Here is a 15770-nt window from a genome sequence, read left to right as displayed (position 1 = left end):
CCCAGGCCCAGGGGGAGGGCTGGGAGATGGAAGGCACAAGGGGCCTACTCCAAGAGGAGTCCCCCCTGACCCTCAAGACCCCTGAGTCCCTTTGAGGGAAGCCCCAGGGGCCATAAGATGCTGCTTCAGCCAGCACCCAGCAGAAAAGAACAACAGCCAGGCTGCCTCCAGGCCCCATCCTGACCCCAGGAAAACTAGCTCTTGGAGAAGATGCTGCTCAGGATGCTTTTATAGCAGTGATCCCAGCAGCCCCAGCCCAGATGGGGCACACCTGGGGGCTGCAAATTGGCCCCCACCCACGGAGGAGCAGCTCAGGAGAATGGGACCCAGCTGGGACCATCCCTCTCAGAGCGTGGAAAGTGATTTCCCTGGGAATTGCTCCAGAGCTGTTTGTTCCATGTCACTCTGTTTAGTCTGTTTGGGGTGGCAGTAGCCACTGTCACTTTGGTAGCCAACTGGCCACAAGCCCTCTGCTTTTGTCCCGTGTACCTCTGGCCATGTGCTGCTTGCCATACTGAGTCAATTTTGGCCACCAGCATGAGAAGGGCTCAGTCAGACTCCCACGGGCATGCCTCCCCTGCTCTCCCCCACATCACTAGCATCAGCAAATCCCCAAAACCCAGGTCCTGGAGCCCCATCCGAGGTAGCATGTTCAGAAATGGAGATGGCCTGAAGCACAGAATCCACCTGAGCTCTGGCCTCTGTGTGTTGGCAATCTGTCCGGGCTCCACTTCCCGATGATCTGTGCTGGGTATTTGTGGATCGAGTAATGTTGGCATCATAACCAGCTCATCTGCATAGAAAGCAGAGGTACAAAAGCCCATCTTCCCATAATAGCAGCTGATAAGCAAATGGCGAGCATAATCGAGAGACTAATTGGCCCTCGTGTGTTAATTATGCTAATGAGCGGTTCTGAGCCTGAGTGGTTGTGTTCGTGGTGTGTTTCTGCTGGTACTTTACGTGCGTGTCCAGGGAAGTGGTTTTATTTTGGCTGAAGCATCTTCCTTCTGGTCTGCTGCTGGCTGTTGCCTGGCTTGGAGTGGGGTGACCTGCACCGTTTGCTTGTAGGGAGGACCTCAGAGATGAACTGGATGAGCAAAGCTCCCACCAAGACCATGTGGGTACACCCAAATTCCTGGTGGGATTCCCTTCCCACCATGCTGCCCCATGCCTTAGGCATTGGCTGTGGTCTCCCCAAAGTATGAATAACGCCACACACACATTATCCTTTTCTGGCATGATCCCCATGTCCCAGCCTTGCCACCACTGATATTTTATGAGTGATGAATAAATGATTCAACAAGAAAAACCTCTCCAGCAGCTCAAGCCCTCTTCATTAATTCAGCAAGCAGTGGATCGTCTCCAAACCCAGCTCACCCCTGTGCTAGGTCGGTGTCTTTTACCTCACAAGCTGAGTTTGCTCAGGGGAGCTCCTACAGCTGGAGATATCCAGGAGGGTGGGAGGTGATGCTCGTTCTGCGCACAGCCCCACCACTGAGCCCAGAAGCACGACATGGCATGCAAGATTCAGGGGCTGATTCACCCAACCTCCTGCAACCCATCTCCATGGGGAACCAGGTGTACATGGGTGGGTGCCTGCACCCCATGCACCTTTGGTCCTGTTCCAGAGGGAGAAATGCAGCCAGTGTAGGAAGCCAAGGAGCCACGTACAGCCCAAGCCCTGTGTCTCACCACAGCCCAAAGTTTCTCTGCTCTGAGGTGGGTTTCTCACACCTTACAACAGCTCCAGCCAACAGCTGGCAGGTCAAAGCAGAAAGCTGGCTAGTGGGATATAAATTCAGGCATCTGGGATGAGAGATTCACTGGCCTTAAAAGCCTAAACCTGCTGGGTGAGGAGCAGCTTTTATTTCCATTTAGGTGCAAAAGAGATGAATAAGCAGCAAAAAAAACCCCAGCTCTCATCCATCACCTCCAGGCTCTTGCACAGCACTGAGTGCCCTGCCCATCACTGCAATCTGTACTTAATAGCTCTGCAAAGTCCCCTGGCTATAGATCTCCTCCAGGGTCAGAGGACGTTGGGGGCCATCTCCTTTTTTTGCTGCAGTGGTCTGCCCTTCCCTGGTCTACCAGGAGCTCAGGGTCTTTACTGAGCCCCTGTTAGAAGGGGAAGGCCAGTGGCTGCATATGCCCCATCCTTGCTCCTTGGAAAGCCTTCAGTTGAGCAGAACAAGTCATAGAGTTATGGGATGGGTTGGGTTAAAAGGGACCTTTAAAGTTCATCTAGTCCAACCCCCCTGCAGGGACATCTGCAGCTACAGCAGGTTGTTTGGAGCTCTGGCCAACCTCACCTGGAATGGTTCCAGGGATGGGGCATTGATTCTGGGCAACCTGGGACAGGGGCTTACCACCCTCAGTGTGAAAATTTTCTTCCTTCTATCTAGTCTAAAACCATTTTAATGGTTCAAAACTGTCACCTGACAAAGAAGCAATACCACATCCTCCCTTGGGGATGGGCCTCCTCTAAAACATTTCAATTTTATACACAACTTCCCCAGCTGAGATGAGAAAAATAATTTCTCTGTCAGACGTGGAACAGAACTGCACTGTCAGCACTTTTCCCCTGGACGTCTCCTCCGAAGGCATCCCATTTATTTGCCAGGGTGCTTTTCCACTGGAGTGTTAAATACTGTATTGGTAGGGGAATAAAATATTTCTCTGGCAATCTTTAAGCAACATCTCCTTACCTGAGCCACCCCATCCTTCTCTAAGGCTCATTAAGCAACACCAACCCCTCTTTGCCTGTCCCTGAGACAATGATGCCATCACCCACCAGGAGCCACCATCCTAAAATGACATTAAAATGCCACCCCGTCATCAAATGACATTGGAATGTCACCCCAGTTTCCCCATCAAGCCTTGGCTGAGCATCCCAAAGAGAAGCTCTCCCCGCTTGGCTGCTGCAGGGAAAAAATGGGGAACTGGAGTTTGGAAATGAGAGAGCTCATTAGTTTTCGTGGCTGGAGACAACTTCTTCATGCCAGGTAGGGAGTTTTTAAGCAACATCACCGTTTCGTTTCAAATCTCTCTTCAACGACTTCTGAGTCACGGCGATAAATACTCCCCATGCTTTCTTTCTGCTTCGGCTCCCTTGTAACTGCTGATGGATAAATTGCTTGAGTTACCCGCGATAAATCACGCAGGATAGCCAAATCTGTAATTAAAATGTCTCTCAACCCCTCCATTAGCTCTGACTTAGTGGGACCAGATGCTGGGAAAAACCCGCTTGGGATTGGGCTCTGAAAAATTACTCCTGGGAGGGAGAAACTGGCTCTGAAAGTGCCAGCTCCACGTGGTTCCCTTGGGAATACCACGGCGCTCCTCATCCCGCACCAGAAGGATTTGGATACCAGGATCAGTGACACAAACTGAGAGTTTTTCACAGCCTTTTTTTTTTTTTTTTGCCAAAAAGGAGCTTTTGAGTGTGCTAGAGGTTTGCATTGGCTCCAACTCGCCCATGGAAAGCAAATTCCCCAAGCAGAGCTGGCAAGGAGCTGGGTGGTTTCTCCATCCCCATTGTTGCACCAGGAAAAGACAAAATGGGAAGAAAACCAAAACTGGTTGCTCACAACAAATCCTAGACTTCCAGACAGATTTAAATCTCTTCAGGAAGTTGCTACCCAGGAAAACCTACGAGCAGAGGTAGGAAGTGATTTTCAAGACAGTCACCCCCCAGGCTCTCGGCCCTCAGGGTTTTGCCCCCCACCTTCCTCATCTGAGCAGCAAGAAGATCCAGTCCCGGGGCTGTTCTTGGGCTCTGCTTTCCCTGGGAAAGTCAGATATTACATCTGCAGTAGCCTTAAAACCAGAAAGCAGCTCAGCCAGGTTGTTCTGAGCTTGCCAGCTGAATTCAGGGTGGCTGGGCAATTTTGAAGCTAAGAATTTGGTATTTGGGGGCAGCACAGGAGCCGGATCCTGCTCCTCGTGATGAAACTTCACCCCACTGAAACAAGCCCTTGTAGAAAACGGTGCCTCCTGCAAACCCATCATGTCTGGAAAACCATGACCCACACCACAGGACAGGGGCACGCACAGGTGCTGGGTGGCTCTTGGATCAGACCCACCTCATTGAGTTTCCAAAGCATCCCTGCTGCCTGCAGGGGCACGGCCTCATCCGGGAATCGGGGCAGGATGAGGGAACAACAGGGGCAGGCAGCAACCCTGCCCCAGCACTGCAGGGGCATCCTGAATCCCACCCCATCCCATCGTCCATCCCCTATCCCATCCCATCTCATCCCATCCCATCTCATCCCAGCCGTTTATATGGTCCTTGGGCGGGAGGAAGCAACAAGGCTCAGCATCTCTCTCCTCTTCTCTCTCTCCAGAATTAGGTCAATAGAAGCAGGAGCCCTTTATCTATTATTGACGGAGAGCGTCAAGCTGCCATCGATCGGCACTGGGGAGAGACTCGCCCTGGTATTTCTGAAATAACCTGCCAAATGGGATTTTTTGGTTGGTTTTGACCCATGTTTTGGATGAATTCTCAGCCTCGCCAGCTCCCAGGAGGGACGAGAGCAAACACAAGCAAGCTCTGACAGCTGAGCTGCTGCCAGCTCCCAGTGCCGGGTCCTTCACGCTCTGCATCCCTGTTAAATCTCATTTTTCCGGCTGCCAGGTTCACTGTTATCCAGGAGCGGGTGGAGAAGGATCTCAGGGCTTTTGGGGAATGGAAAAAAATCTTGCAGAACTACAGCGTCGCAGCTGACCAGCCTCATCCCTGCCCAGGGATGCCACAGCACCCATAAACCACTGTGTTACATTAATGAGACATTGAAGAAGAGGATGGATGGTTTCCTCCCCCCAAAAGCAAGAGCGCAGTTGGGGATGAGGGGGACAACTAAGCTTCTCTTGGGGTGTTTTATCCTGTGTCAAAGGGCAGAGCATCCTCCTGAGGACAGCGGTGAGCAGCTCAGCCCCCAGCAAAAGCTCACGGTTCGGGATGGCTCACCAGCCTGACCCACCTAAGCAATGTTTTCCTTGGGCTGCTACAGCTTAATTATGGTTTTCTCTTTCACCACCCTCAAATCTCCCTTCCCAGGCTGCATTTTGCCCCAAACCCCCTCAAATCTGTGCAGAGAAATGCCCCAGAAAGATCCCAGCTGGAGGAGACCTCCCTGGGGATGCTGGCACGATCTGAGGACCTCTAAAGATGTCCTGGACGTGGGGACAACTCATCCTGCTGCCTGTGGGTTAATGGCTTCATTCCCCCAGCCCAGCATCTGGGCACTAAATAATATTAATGGTACCTCCTGGCACCTCGTTAAAAACTGTGATGGTGTTCAATTCAGGCCGTAGCTTAAACCCCTGAAATGAAATCACCATCCATCCCCTTCCTAAGCCGAGTTTGATACTAGCACACTTTCCCTTGTCAGGCTTTTAGAAATATTTTTCTTCTGACACTAAGAGGCTGGCTTTGTGCCTGGGGAAGGGCAGCTAAAAATAATCCTCCACGGGTGACTCCAGAAGGCCCCTTCCCCATCGGCCCCCATCAGACCCCACTCGCATCCCATCGCTGGGATTAACCAGCCTGAATTTTGGAGTGATCTCAGATGGATGACGATGTCCCTTTGGGATTTTGCTCCTCATTCTGCTGCTCAAGATACTAAAATAAGGAGGGCTGAGGGCAGGCGTCGTTCCATCAGTTTTCTCCTCGTGATGGATGAGGGGTACAAGCTGTGAGATGCTGTGGTGGCAGCAGGGCACCAAGGGACAGATGGGGCTGCGCTGAAATGTGGACAGAAAGGTTCTGCTCTGGGAATGTAGGTTTTAAGCTATTTACGGTCAAAGTTGCACCCCAGACACCACACTGAGCCCAGAAAGCATTGTCCAAAACAACCCCCAGATTTATTGGTCAAGGCACAAAAATCCCTTTCAGATTCTGCCTTTTAAATAATGACACAAACCAGCAGAAGAACCAGCGAGGGGCACAGCAGGGACTTCACCCAGGGACACACTACCTCGTTCACCCCGGCAGCCTGGGTGTCCCCAGGCAGAGGGAGGACCCCCAGGACACACATGGGGGGGCAAAGACCTCTGCGCCCATGGGAAACACAGGGGCTCAACCCCCTGCCCCAGCCAGGTCCAGCCCCGCCAGTGCTCTAGCCCCCAGAGCATCAGCTTTGTCACCACAGGGAGGACAAGAGGGCATCACCCAGCCAGCAGGTTCCCCCTCAAGCCCTGCCTTTCAACACCCCCCCAAAAAATTTCCCAGGCAGGGGATAACGGCCCCAATGGGATTTTGCATTTAAGGCAAAAATAAAAGTCCAGCAGAACCACAGTGGTGCAATGTGAGAAAATAATCATCCCCACATGTCCCCAGAGGAGTGTATCCATCAGGGCTGAGAGCACCAGCTCTGGCCCCCCTGCCTGGGGGTTCCACAGGGTCCCCTCCATCTTCCCAGAGCCTCCAGGACTCCATCGGTCACTCGCAGGGACCTCGCTGAGCCCATCACCCCCCTCGAGGCCTCTGGGCTCAGAAAAGGTACTGAAATTTGTCCTGAAAGGCACCTGGGAGGGGCTGGCTCAGCTACAGCCAGGCAGGAGCAGGCACAGAGGGTGCCAGGGGCAGCGACAGACCCTGGTTGCTCTCAGCCTCACATAGGGATGGACAGATGGACAGGGAAGAACCTCCACCCCATGCACACTGTCCCTGGGAAGGAAGCACTGGTCCCTGGGGCTCGCCAGGGATAGAGATGCAGCCACTCTCTAGCCCCAGGGCACCCCAAAGACCTGGCCAGGCAGGGAGGAGGGAGACGGGGCTGGGATGAGGGGTGGCAGCAGGTCTGTGCCCTCCCCAGGGGACCTGAAGCTCATCCCCACTGCGGACATCTTGGCTGGACCGGGACACAGGGGGTGTCCCAGCTCCCGTCAATCGATTTCTTGCTCGTTATCTGGGGATAAAAAAAAAAAAAGACTAAATAAAAATTGGCAAAGGCATTAAAAAAAAATAATTCACAGGTCTAATTAATGAGTTAATTTGGTTGCTGCAGTCTCTTTGCCCTGGGAAACTGGGATCTCCACTCCCAGGGCTGATGCCAGCCTCAGGTAAGTACAACCAGGCATGTAGACGTGTGGTTTTATCCCTCCATCCATCCTCCTAGGCAGAAATTGCCCTGCTGGCGGCAAACCCTGGGAGATGTTGTTATTCAAGCTTGGGTTCTGCTGCAGAAGTGGCTGAGGAGCAAGCGGGAGATGTCTCACACATGGGGGGTTAAGCCAACAGGCTGCATCGGGGATGAAAAGCCAAGGGGCTGGGAAGCCAAGCACAGGCTGCAGCAGCTTGTGAGGGGGAGATAAGGGCAGAGGAGGAAAAAAAAAAGAGAGAGGAAAGGTGGAGTTGGTGGATGCTTCACTAAAGGTGTGAAGGGGAAGGGAGGAAAAGCTTTTCAAATCCAGTCGGGGTGGGGGGGAAATGGCACTAGAGAAACACCAGGGTTGTTAAATAAGAGGAAGGGAGGTGGAATTAGCAGCGATTCACCAGCAGCAAAAGACAAGCCTCTGCCTTGAATAAGAAAGGAAATGAATTAAAAGATTGAGATCTTGGGAAGAGGATGAGTCGGGGAGGAGTGGGACTAACCAGGCAGAGAAGGTGATGGAGCCCATCACCAGGCTGGGCTGAGTGATGGGCTACTGACAGCACTGAGCTGTGAGGCTGCGAGAAGGCACCAAAAGACAGAGAGAGGGGCCATGACTCCAATTTTCATGAACCCCCACCAGAAATTCAGCACCAGGCTGCCGCTGGGGAATTCTGCGTCAAGAGGGATGAAGCTCATGCCTCCCTCCATGCAAGGACCAGCCCCGCCAAAATTAAAAATTGCAAAAAAGGAGGAAAGAACCCCAAACAACAGATGACAGGGATGCAACAGATGCTTTGCAGTTCGAGCTGAGCACCATCTTCAGTGTGCTGAGGAACCCACCTTGCTCCTGAGGCAGGTCATGGTCCCCCACCACTGTCTGGCAAACGCACTCGCTGTCTCCGCTCTCCGTGCTCCTCAGCGGCTGCAGAGCTGAGAACAAACCAGCACACGGTCAGACCCCACTGTGTGGGACAGGGGGCCTGCAGGGGAAAGCCTCCCTGGAGGAAAACAGCTCAGAGTCCTGTTTTTGGGGAACCCACCCCAATAACTGCACCCATTATTGCATATCAACGCCCTGTCCCCCGATTTCCCTGGCAGCAAAGGAGCTGGCGTTCCAAGCGGGCTGGATCCTGTGCCAGCAGATAAAGGACATCACCAAGCATATAATTAACCCATTTGATGACAGCAGAGCTGTTTTATTAAGAGATAGGGTGGCTTATCAGGGAACTGCCAGCCTGAGACAGTGTGCTGAAGAGCAGGCAAGCACAGGGGGGGCCAAGCACCAATGGAATGTGCACGGGGTGTTCACTTGCGTAGGGGACAGTGGCAAGAGTCACAGAGATAATAAGCAAGCATCATGCACCCACCTGTCTTGGGCTCTTCCCCCTCCTCATCCTGCTCCTCCGTCCCTGCAAAAAAGCATGTGAAGCATCTGCTGGGCTCCAGCGCAGTGCCCACCCCTGGAACCCACCTCCCCGGGCAGCCAGCTTGGGTGGGTGCCCCACCTCGGAGCCATCACAAATCCCAAGCTCTGCTCAGGGTCAGGTGCTGCCGGGCCGCTGGTGATGCTTGGGGAGGTGGTGGCTGGTACCCACCTGCAGCCAGCACCCCACGGGAGTCCTTCCACTAGCACATGGCTGTGCTGAGGTGGCACATTCCCGAAAAGCAAAGCAGGAAAAGCCACAGCTCTGGGCAACATGGCGCAGCCGCTCACCTCCCTATTTATAGCAGAGCCACCATCTGGAGCAGAGCTCAGTGAGGGGCTTAGTGAGGAGACCACAGATCCCCCAGTGCCTCCGGGACACGCTGAGGGATAAGCATCCCCTCCTCCCTCCCTCGGCCCAGGAGCTTTGCACCCCATGGGTGAGACCTGTCAAGATGCTGTTCCTAGCCAGAAAGACTGGTAAAAATCGCAGCTCCTGCCTCCCGTGGCGGCCAGGCTCGCAGGCAGGGTCCCAGCCTGGTTTCTGGCTGACCAAGAGCCACGGCAAAAGGTTATTTCTGAGGGCGTGCAGCCAGCGGTGCAAAACATCACAGGCTGGGAGCCATGTCCTGATGCTAAAGGACTGAGGTCAGCTGGCCCAGGGCCATGGCTGAGCATCACGGCACTGCAAATCCCCTGTCTGAGGACAAAATGATGTTACAGAGAGGGAAAAAAACCCATATATCTATTTTTTAAAATATATATATATCCTGCAGATGATTCCCTGGGACCTGCCAGGTGAATGCCCTCTTGGTCCTTGTTGCTGGGGGCACCTGACAGCCAGACATCTTGGTGGCATCGGCACCAATGTCCTCCCCAGCAGAGAGAGGGGGCGAGAAGCAGGAGCCCCCAGGGAGGGTTCTGCGGGTCTCAGCCCCACAGCACAGTGCTGGCAGGGAAAGGCTCTGGCAGAGCCAACGCCTCAGGAGGCAGCGAGAGAAAACAAATGGGGAACGCCTGTGAAGCTCCTTCTGCAGCCATTTTTGGAGCACGGCAGCTCTTTTTAAAGCAACAACCCCCCCGGATTTGTGCAAACACCTCTCCATAAGAAGAAAAAAACCAACATCAAGCAGCAGAAGGATGCAGAAAAGGAGTGCAGAGCACCTCATGCTACTTCCACGTGCCGAAGCTCTTGGCATTTCCACAGTGCCAAGTGCCAGAGGCACCTTCTGGGAGGAGATGCTCCACACACGACCGGTTTGGGTACCAGACGCACAGGAGGGTGAAAAGTAGAGACACATTGGGTGACAGAAAAAGCAGGTGTATGTTTGAGAGAGCCACCTGGAGCAGTGCAGGCAGGCAGCGCAGGCTCTCTGCTACAGCTCTGCTGGTGCCCACCAACCCCAGCAGCTCCAAGCACCCCTTCATCCTTGAAAAGATGCCACTGCCGTGACAGTTAAAATCAGCTCCACACCATCCACCTCCCCTGCCGAGCCCATCCCTTCTCCAGGGTGGTGGCCACCCCGTTACCTGCGTTCTCCTCCTCCTCGGAGCTCTGGCGGATTTTCTTCTGGCAGATGTACAGCAGGATGGCGAGCAGCCCCGCCACGCAGATGGCCAGTCCCACCGTTACCCAGAGAGCCACAGCAGGGAAGGCGAGGTGGTGGCCTTGCAGGGGGAGGAAAGAGAGATCCCACCACAGTGAGCATAGCTGCCTGACCTTGGGGGACATGTGTCCAGCATTCAGGACCCCCAGCGTGGCAGGGGCATGGCCCGTGGAGGGAGTCGGTGGCATAAGGGGTGGCTTTGGAAGGAAAAGCATCGGTGCCTCTAATTACAGCCTCCCCCAGCAGGTCTGGGAATGCAGCAGATTGAGTCACTCCCTAAAATACTTTGTTAACCTTTAAATAATTGCATTAATAAATTTAAAGTGCAGGCTGACCCTTCACTTGGTAAGAAGCTCAAGAGAAGCATTAGATGATGCTGTACCCCCTCCCTTTCCCCTCTGCTCTCATGCCACGGCGCTGGGAAGGATGGAGGCACCTTCCCCAGGGTCTGGAATGGCCTGGCAGGGACCACCAGGGCTTGGGGGATACCTCCTGGAGTGCTGGGAATCTGCCTTTTCCCCATAATATTGCTCCTTCTTCAAGTAAAGTCTTGCCCCAAGACATCATGCCAACCTTGACTGTTTGCTCATGCATCTGATTGCCCATATAGTAGCCACCCTCTGTCCCCAAGCAGCATCCAGTGCAAGTTTTCCTGCAAGAATTTGGTTTATCCAGTCAAAAAGTTTATGTTCCACCAGGGACCACTTTCCCAGCCCAAGAAGTGCTGTACCAAGGGTAATTAAGCACAAATTACTGCTGCTGCGGAGCACACAAGTTTACGAAAGGCTCTGGGAGGGCAGCAGGAGGAGCTCAGAGCAAAGCGACAGGGCTGGATGTTTTTTATTAACTCCTCCAGCCTGTACTTCTGAAAAAGGATGGGTGCTGCCAGGATGGAGAACTTCAAACCAAGAGCATCCCATGGCCACTGTGCTGGCTTGCTGAGGTGCTTTAGACTGGGATGGGGCAACCAGCAAAGCTAGAGGCTAAGGATGCTGGTTCTAGCTGGGACCACTGGTGTGGGGTGACAGGGAAGGGCACCACAGCCTCAAGTCACCCTTGTATGTCCATGGGGCGAGAGGCAGAGTGGAGATATGGGGTAGCAGCCCTCAGGGTGGCTCTGGGCCACGGTAGGGATCCCAGTGCCACCATGATCACCTTCTGCAGACAGAGCCCATCCCTTCCTTGCCCCAGTTTTGGCCCTCACTGGCTCACCCGTGATGGTGACGGAAGCTTTGGTCTCCTGCTGCAGCACTGGGTTGTGCACCAGGCAGGAGTAGGTGCTGCCAGGCTCCACCAGCACCTGGAGGACACTGTTGACATCAAAGAGACCTTCCTCATTAGCCACCTGGAACGTGGTGATGTTTTCAGTGATGTTGCTGCCGTGGCTGTCCTGCCAGAGGACGTTGGCCTCGGCCTGGGGGTAGCCGCGGGAAGCATGGCAGGTCACGGCTGCCAGATCTCCTGGCTTCAAGTCCTTGTTGGGCTCCAGGTTCATATTGGGCTTGGAGTAGGGAGCTGCAAGGGAGAGGACAGCCGGCATGATGCAACAGAGGAGACCAAAAGGATCAGGATCTGGAACAACCCAATGACACTGGGCAAGCTGAAGGACAGACTCTTCCAACTAGTAGGACCAACCAGCTGAAGCCTCTCCAGCTTTGGTTCATTTACAGCCAGGCTTCCAGATGGCCTCTTAACTAAGAGTCTCTCCATCATGTCAGGGAAGAGATCACAACTTCCCCCACCCCACCCCCATCAATTTTGGGGAGATAAAGCTGGTTGGTATCTAACAGAGACCTGATTTCATGGGGAGACCAGGGCAAGGATGGAAAGAGAAAGATGCTCCATAGAGGAGTAAAGCATGATGGAGAACTCTTCTCTATGATGGAGAACTCTTCTCTTTGTGGAGACTCATAGAGACACTCCAAGTCTCCATCTCTCACCTGCCACCTGGAGCGTCACAGCTGCGCTGTTGTAGTCCTGGACACGGACAAAGCAGGTGAAGCTGCCCTCATCTGAGATCTCCACACGTCTGAGGAGCAACGAGACGTTGCCCTGGGCCAGCTGGTCATAGAAGAGAGCTGTACGGTTGGCATAGCCACTCCCCTGGTCTGCCAGCTGGTCCTGTCCACCAGAGAACCTGTGGACTGAGCGCTGGGTGTCCGTCAGGTGCCAGATGAGGGTCAGGTCATTGAGGCTGAAGTTGGCTTCGGGGGAGAATGAGCAGTGCAGAGTGGCATCTCGCCCAAAAAGAGCCACCACGGGCTCATCTGGGACCTGGATGTCCATGGCACCTATGGGAAGGTGATGAGGACAAAAGCACGTGGTGGTGAGACCCTGCAGAAGCACCTCCTTAACTCTCCCTCTGGATAACATCTAAGCAAATTGAGGGATAGCTATGAGAGGGATTCATGGGTAGGTGTCATCTCAGGACCATCCTCAGCACCAACCTCCAACCAAGTCCACCCTGCTAGCAGTGAGATTGTCCCACATCCAGGATCAAACTTGGGGGATCACTGCCAGCTGCAGCCAGGGGCACCCAAGCCAAGACACGTAGCCCTGCTTCTCCCCACGGAGAAAGAAGGGTGGTAGGTGACAGCAGTGAGGACAGTCAGCTGTGCCCAGGATGAGGCAGCTCTGGGCAGCACCATGGCCAGGCTGGCAGGCACTAGATGGCACCAGTGCTCCAGCACGATGCCAGCCAGCACCAGGGCAAGAAGCCATGCTCATGCCAGTGCCACGGCATGATGCCAACCCTTCCACTGCATCGGGGAGCGATGCCACCCCTGCCAGGGCTGCCGGAGCCTCCGCTCAGAGCTGGTCTGGGGGTGTCTCTTGGCAGTGAGCAGCAACATCCCCCAAAACAGGCCCAGGACACCATCAGCTTCCTTCACTCACTGGGGAGGAAAAGGGGGAAAAACATAGAATCAGAATGGTTTGGGTGGGAAGGGACCTTTAAAGGCCATCTCGTCCAACCCCACTGCACTAAGCAGGGACATCCCCAACTAGAGCAGATTGCTCAGTGCCCTGGCCAACCTCACCTGGAATGGTTCCAGGGATGGGGCATCAACCACCTCTCTGGGCAACCTGGGCCAGGGGCTCACCACCCTCAGCATCAAAAATTTCTTCCTTCTCTCTAGTCTAAATCTCCCTCTTTGAGTTTCAAACCATCCTCCCTTGTCCTGTCCCAACAGGCCCTGCTGAAAAGTCTGTCCTCATCTCTCTTATTGGCCCCTTGAAGTCCTGAAAGGCCACAAGGTCTCCCCAGAGCTTTCTCTTCTCCAGGCTGAATTAGCCCAAAGCTCCACTTGGACCAAGGATTTGCTTTCTATTCCGACCTTGACACAGTTGCAGAACACAGCAGGGCTGTTTCCTGCAGCACCTGCCTCCCAGGGGACGAAAGCAGCAACGAGATGTTACATTCTAAGCAAAAGCCCGAGCAGGGAGGATGAGGAGCTGTGGGAAGGAGCCAGGCTGGAGGACACCTGCCAGGGGCCACAGACGGGCAGACAGGCAGGGCAAGAGCACTTGGGCAGCCTGTCTGACTCTTGGCAGACTGGAGAGTGTCATGTTGCCCTCTGGCTAATAATAAATGCCAGTGGGTTTTAGGAACACTACCCAGCCTGGCCAGAGTAGCTGACAAGCAGCCTGAAAGGATCCAGGCCTGAAAACTCGCCCAGATGGCCACAGGGGGCAGAAGGCTGCTACGTGTCCCGTGTCCCATGCTACGAGGGTGGCCTTTGTGCTCCAGAAGCCATCACACTCATGGGGTGATGCCCTGGGCAGCTGGAGGAGCATGAAACCAAGAGAAAGGTGCTGTCACCAGGAACCCCAGGTCAAAGGCAGCTGTGTGGTGATGAACATGGCATTTGGGATGTCTCCTTTAAGGAAGTGACCACGCAGATCATGCCAACCCCAAACCAGCACCCGCCAGCCCCACTACCCACCTGCCAGGCTGAGCGCCAGCACTCCCAGGGCAAGCAGCAGGCAGAGCATCCTTGCTTGGTAAGAAAGCAGAGGCGAGCACAGGGCAGGGCGTCCCTCTCACGGGGAGGCTTCTCTCACGCAGCACACACTGGGGAAAAATGGAAGAAAACACTCAGATGGTGCTGGGAGCCAGAGGCAGAGAGCAGGATAGGCAGGAGACCGGCATCCCCCACGCATCGGGAGCTAGTAGTGGCTGTCACGCGACAACAAAGCACCCACCCACCCCGCTGTCCAACGCAGGAGGGGGTCTGCTTCCCTGCTTCCAGCCTGGCACAGGCCAAGGGATGAGTGCATCGGGGACCTGAGGGACCCAGAGGCAGCTGTTGTGCCGGAGGCGCTGGCTGGTGGCCAGGGAAGCCACGTGAGCCTCTTCTCCTCCTCGCTGCTTCTCCTCCCCTTTTGTTTCTCTCTTTCCCAGCTCTTCCCTCAGTGCTGGGGCTGTTACCTCCCCATCCTCCAAGAGGAGGTGTCCAAAATGCCTCAAAACCAAACAGCAGAGCTTTGCAGATCCTCGGCTCTGCCAGAGCTGCGATGTCCAGCCCTGCCTGTGGCAGGAAAATCTCCAACACGGGGTTGCCCCTGAAAAAACGGGGAATAAAACCAGAGCACCTTGGAGCTTGATGTGAGGAGAGGCGAGGGCAAGCTGCCCAGCACCACTGGCTACCACAGCTTGCTCCCGAGCATCCCGAGAGCTTGCCAGGCCCCTCGTGACCCGCGTTCCTCCCTCGTACAAAAATGAGCCCCGATATCGCTGCCAGAGCTGCCGCTGCCACAGCCCAGCTCTCCCCCAGCACCTCGCCGCTCCACCCAGAGCCTTTAGCACCCAGGGTTTGGGACACAATAGCTGTATTCACAATAAATCAGCGTCAGGGCACTGGCTTCCCAGGGTGCAAGAGGAACAACTTGGGCTGCTAGCACGTTCCTCCTGAAACCGGCTTGACTTGGAGAAGCGGTAGCCCCAGAGGGAAACTGAGGCACGGCTCCGCTTTGAGAGCTCAGGGGGAGCATCTCCTCTGTCCCTCCCAGGTACAAGGCTCCTCTGGGGAAAACAAATTATCCAGCCAAAGCATTTCCCTGACTGGTGCCTTTTCCCAAGCAGCTGAGCCCAGAGCCAGCCCCGTGCCAAACCCCGGGCAGCAGGGAAAGGAGGGAGCTGCCATGGGAGAAGTCAATGGAGGCATCGCTCAGCTGCCCGGGCAAGGCAACCAGTGAGTCATCTCCCACCCGCTTGCCCTTGGAGCTCTTCCCTTTTCCTGGTGATGTTAAAATAAATTCTATTTCATAGGTTGAGTGACCTATGAGTCCTGCCAGACCATCTTAGAGGTGACACATCCGTGTCCCCAACCCTCTTTCTGCAGCCGGGACTCTTTCAGTGGGTCTCTCGCCTTTCTGTGACTCAGTTTCCCCACCCCGAATGGAGGATGGGCTCTACCTCAGACCTGAGCTTTCATCACGAGCCAGGACAGAATGAACCCCATGAATAATTAACTGCCCTGTCATGGCAGGACCCCAGGGATTATACGTCACCTGTTCCCTATTCCATATTTACCATCCCGCAGCCAAGATGCTGCTTTTTTATAACGCTCATGTCCTCAGCTGCCCAGTTATCACCCTGAGGTGGCTGAAGGTATAAAGAAAACATCTGCTGATCCCAGGAGAAGT

General features: G+C 54.5%; 1 protein-coding gene across 1 annotated transcript; it reads right to left on the bottom strand.

Moving 5' to 3' along the window:
- Window positions 1-7934: 7934 nt before the first annotated feature.
- On the bottom strand, window positions 7935-14117 carry CD276 (CD276 molecule; the record flags this gene model as incomplete). The annotated part of the gene is made up of 6 exons (XM_008942856.1): window positions 14069-14117; window positions 12065-12415; window positions 11337-11639; window positions 10048-10185; window positions 8462-8503; window positions 7935-8024 (listed from the first exon to the last, which is right to left on the bottom strand). Coding segments are annotated over exons 1-6 (973 nt in total), but the record flags the coding sequence as incomplete, so codon positions are not given.
- Window positions 14118-15770: the final 1653 nt, after the last annotated feature.

This window comes from Merops nubicus, unplaced genomic scaffold (genome assembly GCF_000691845.1).
Source record: "Merops nubicus isolate BGI_N331 unplaced genomic scaffold, ASM69184v1 scaffold50676, whole genome shotgun sequence".
NCBI classification, from domain to species: domain Eukaryota; kingdom Metazoa; phylum Chordata; class Aves; order Coraciiformes; family Meropidae; genus Merops; species Merops nubicus.
This window is presented reverse-complemented; position numbering and strand designations above follow the sequence as displayed.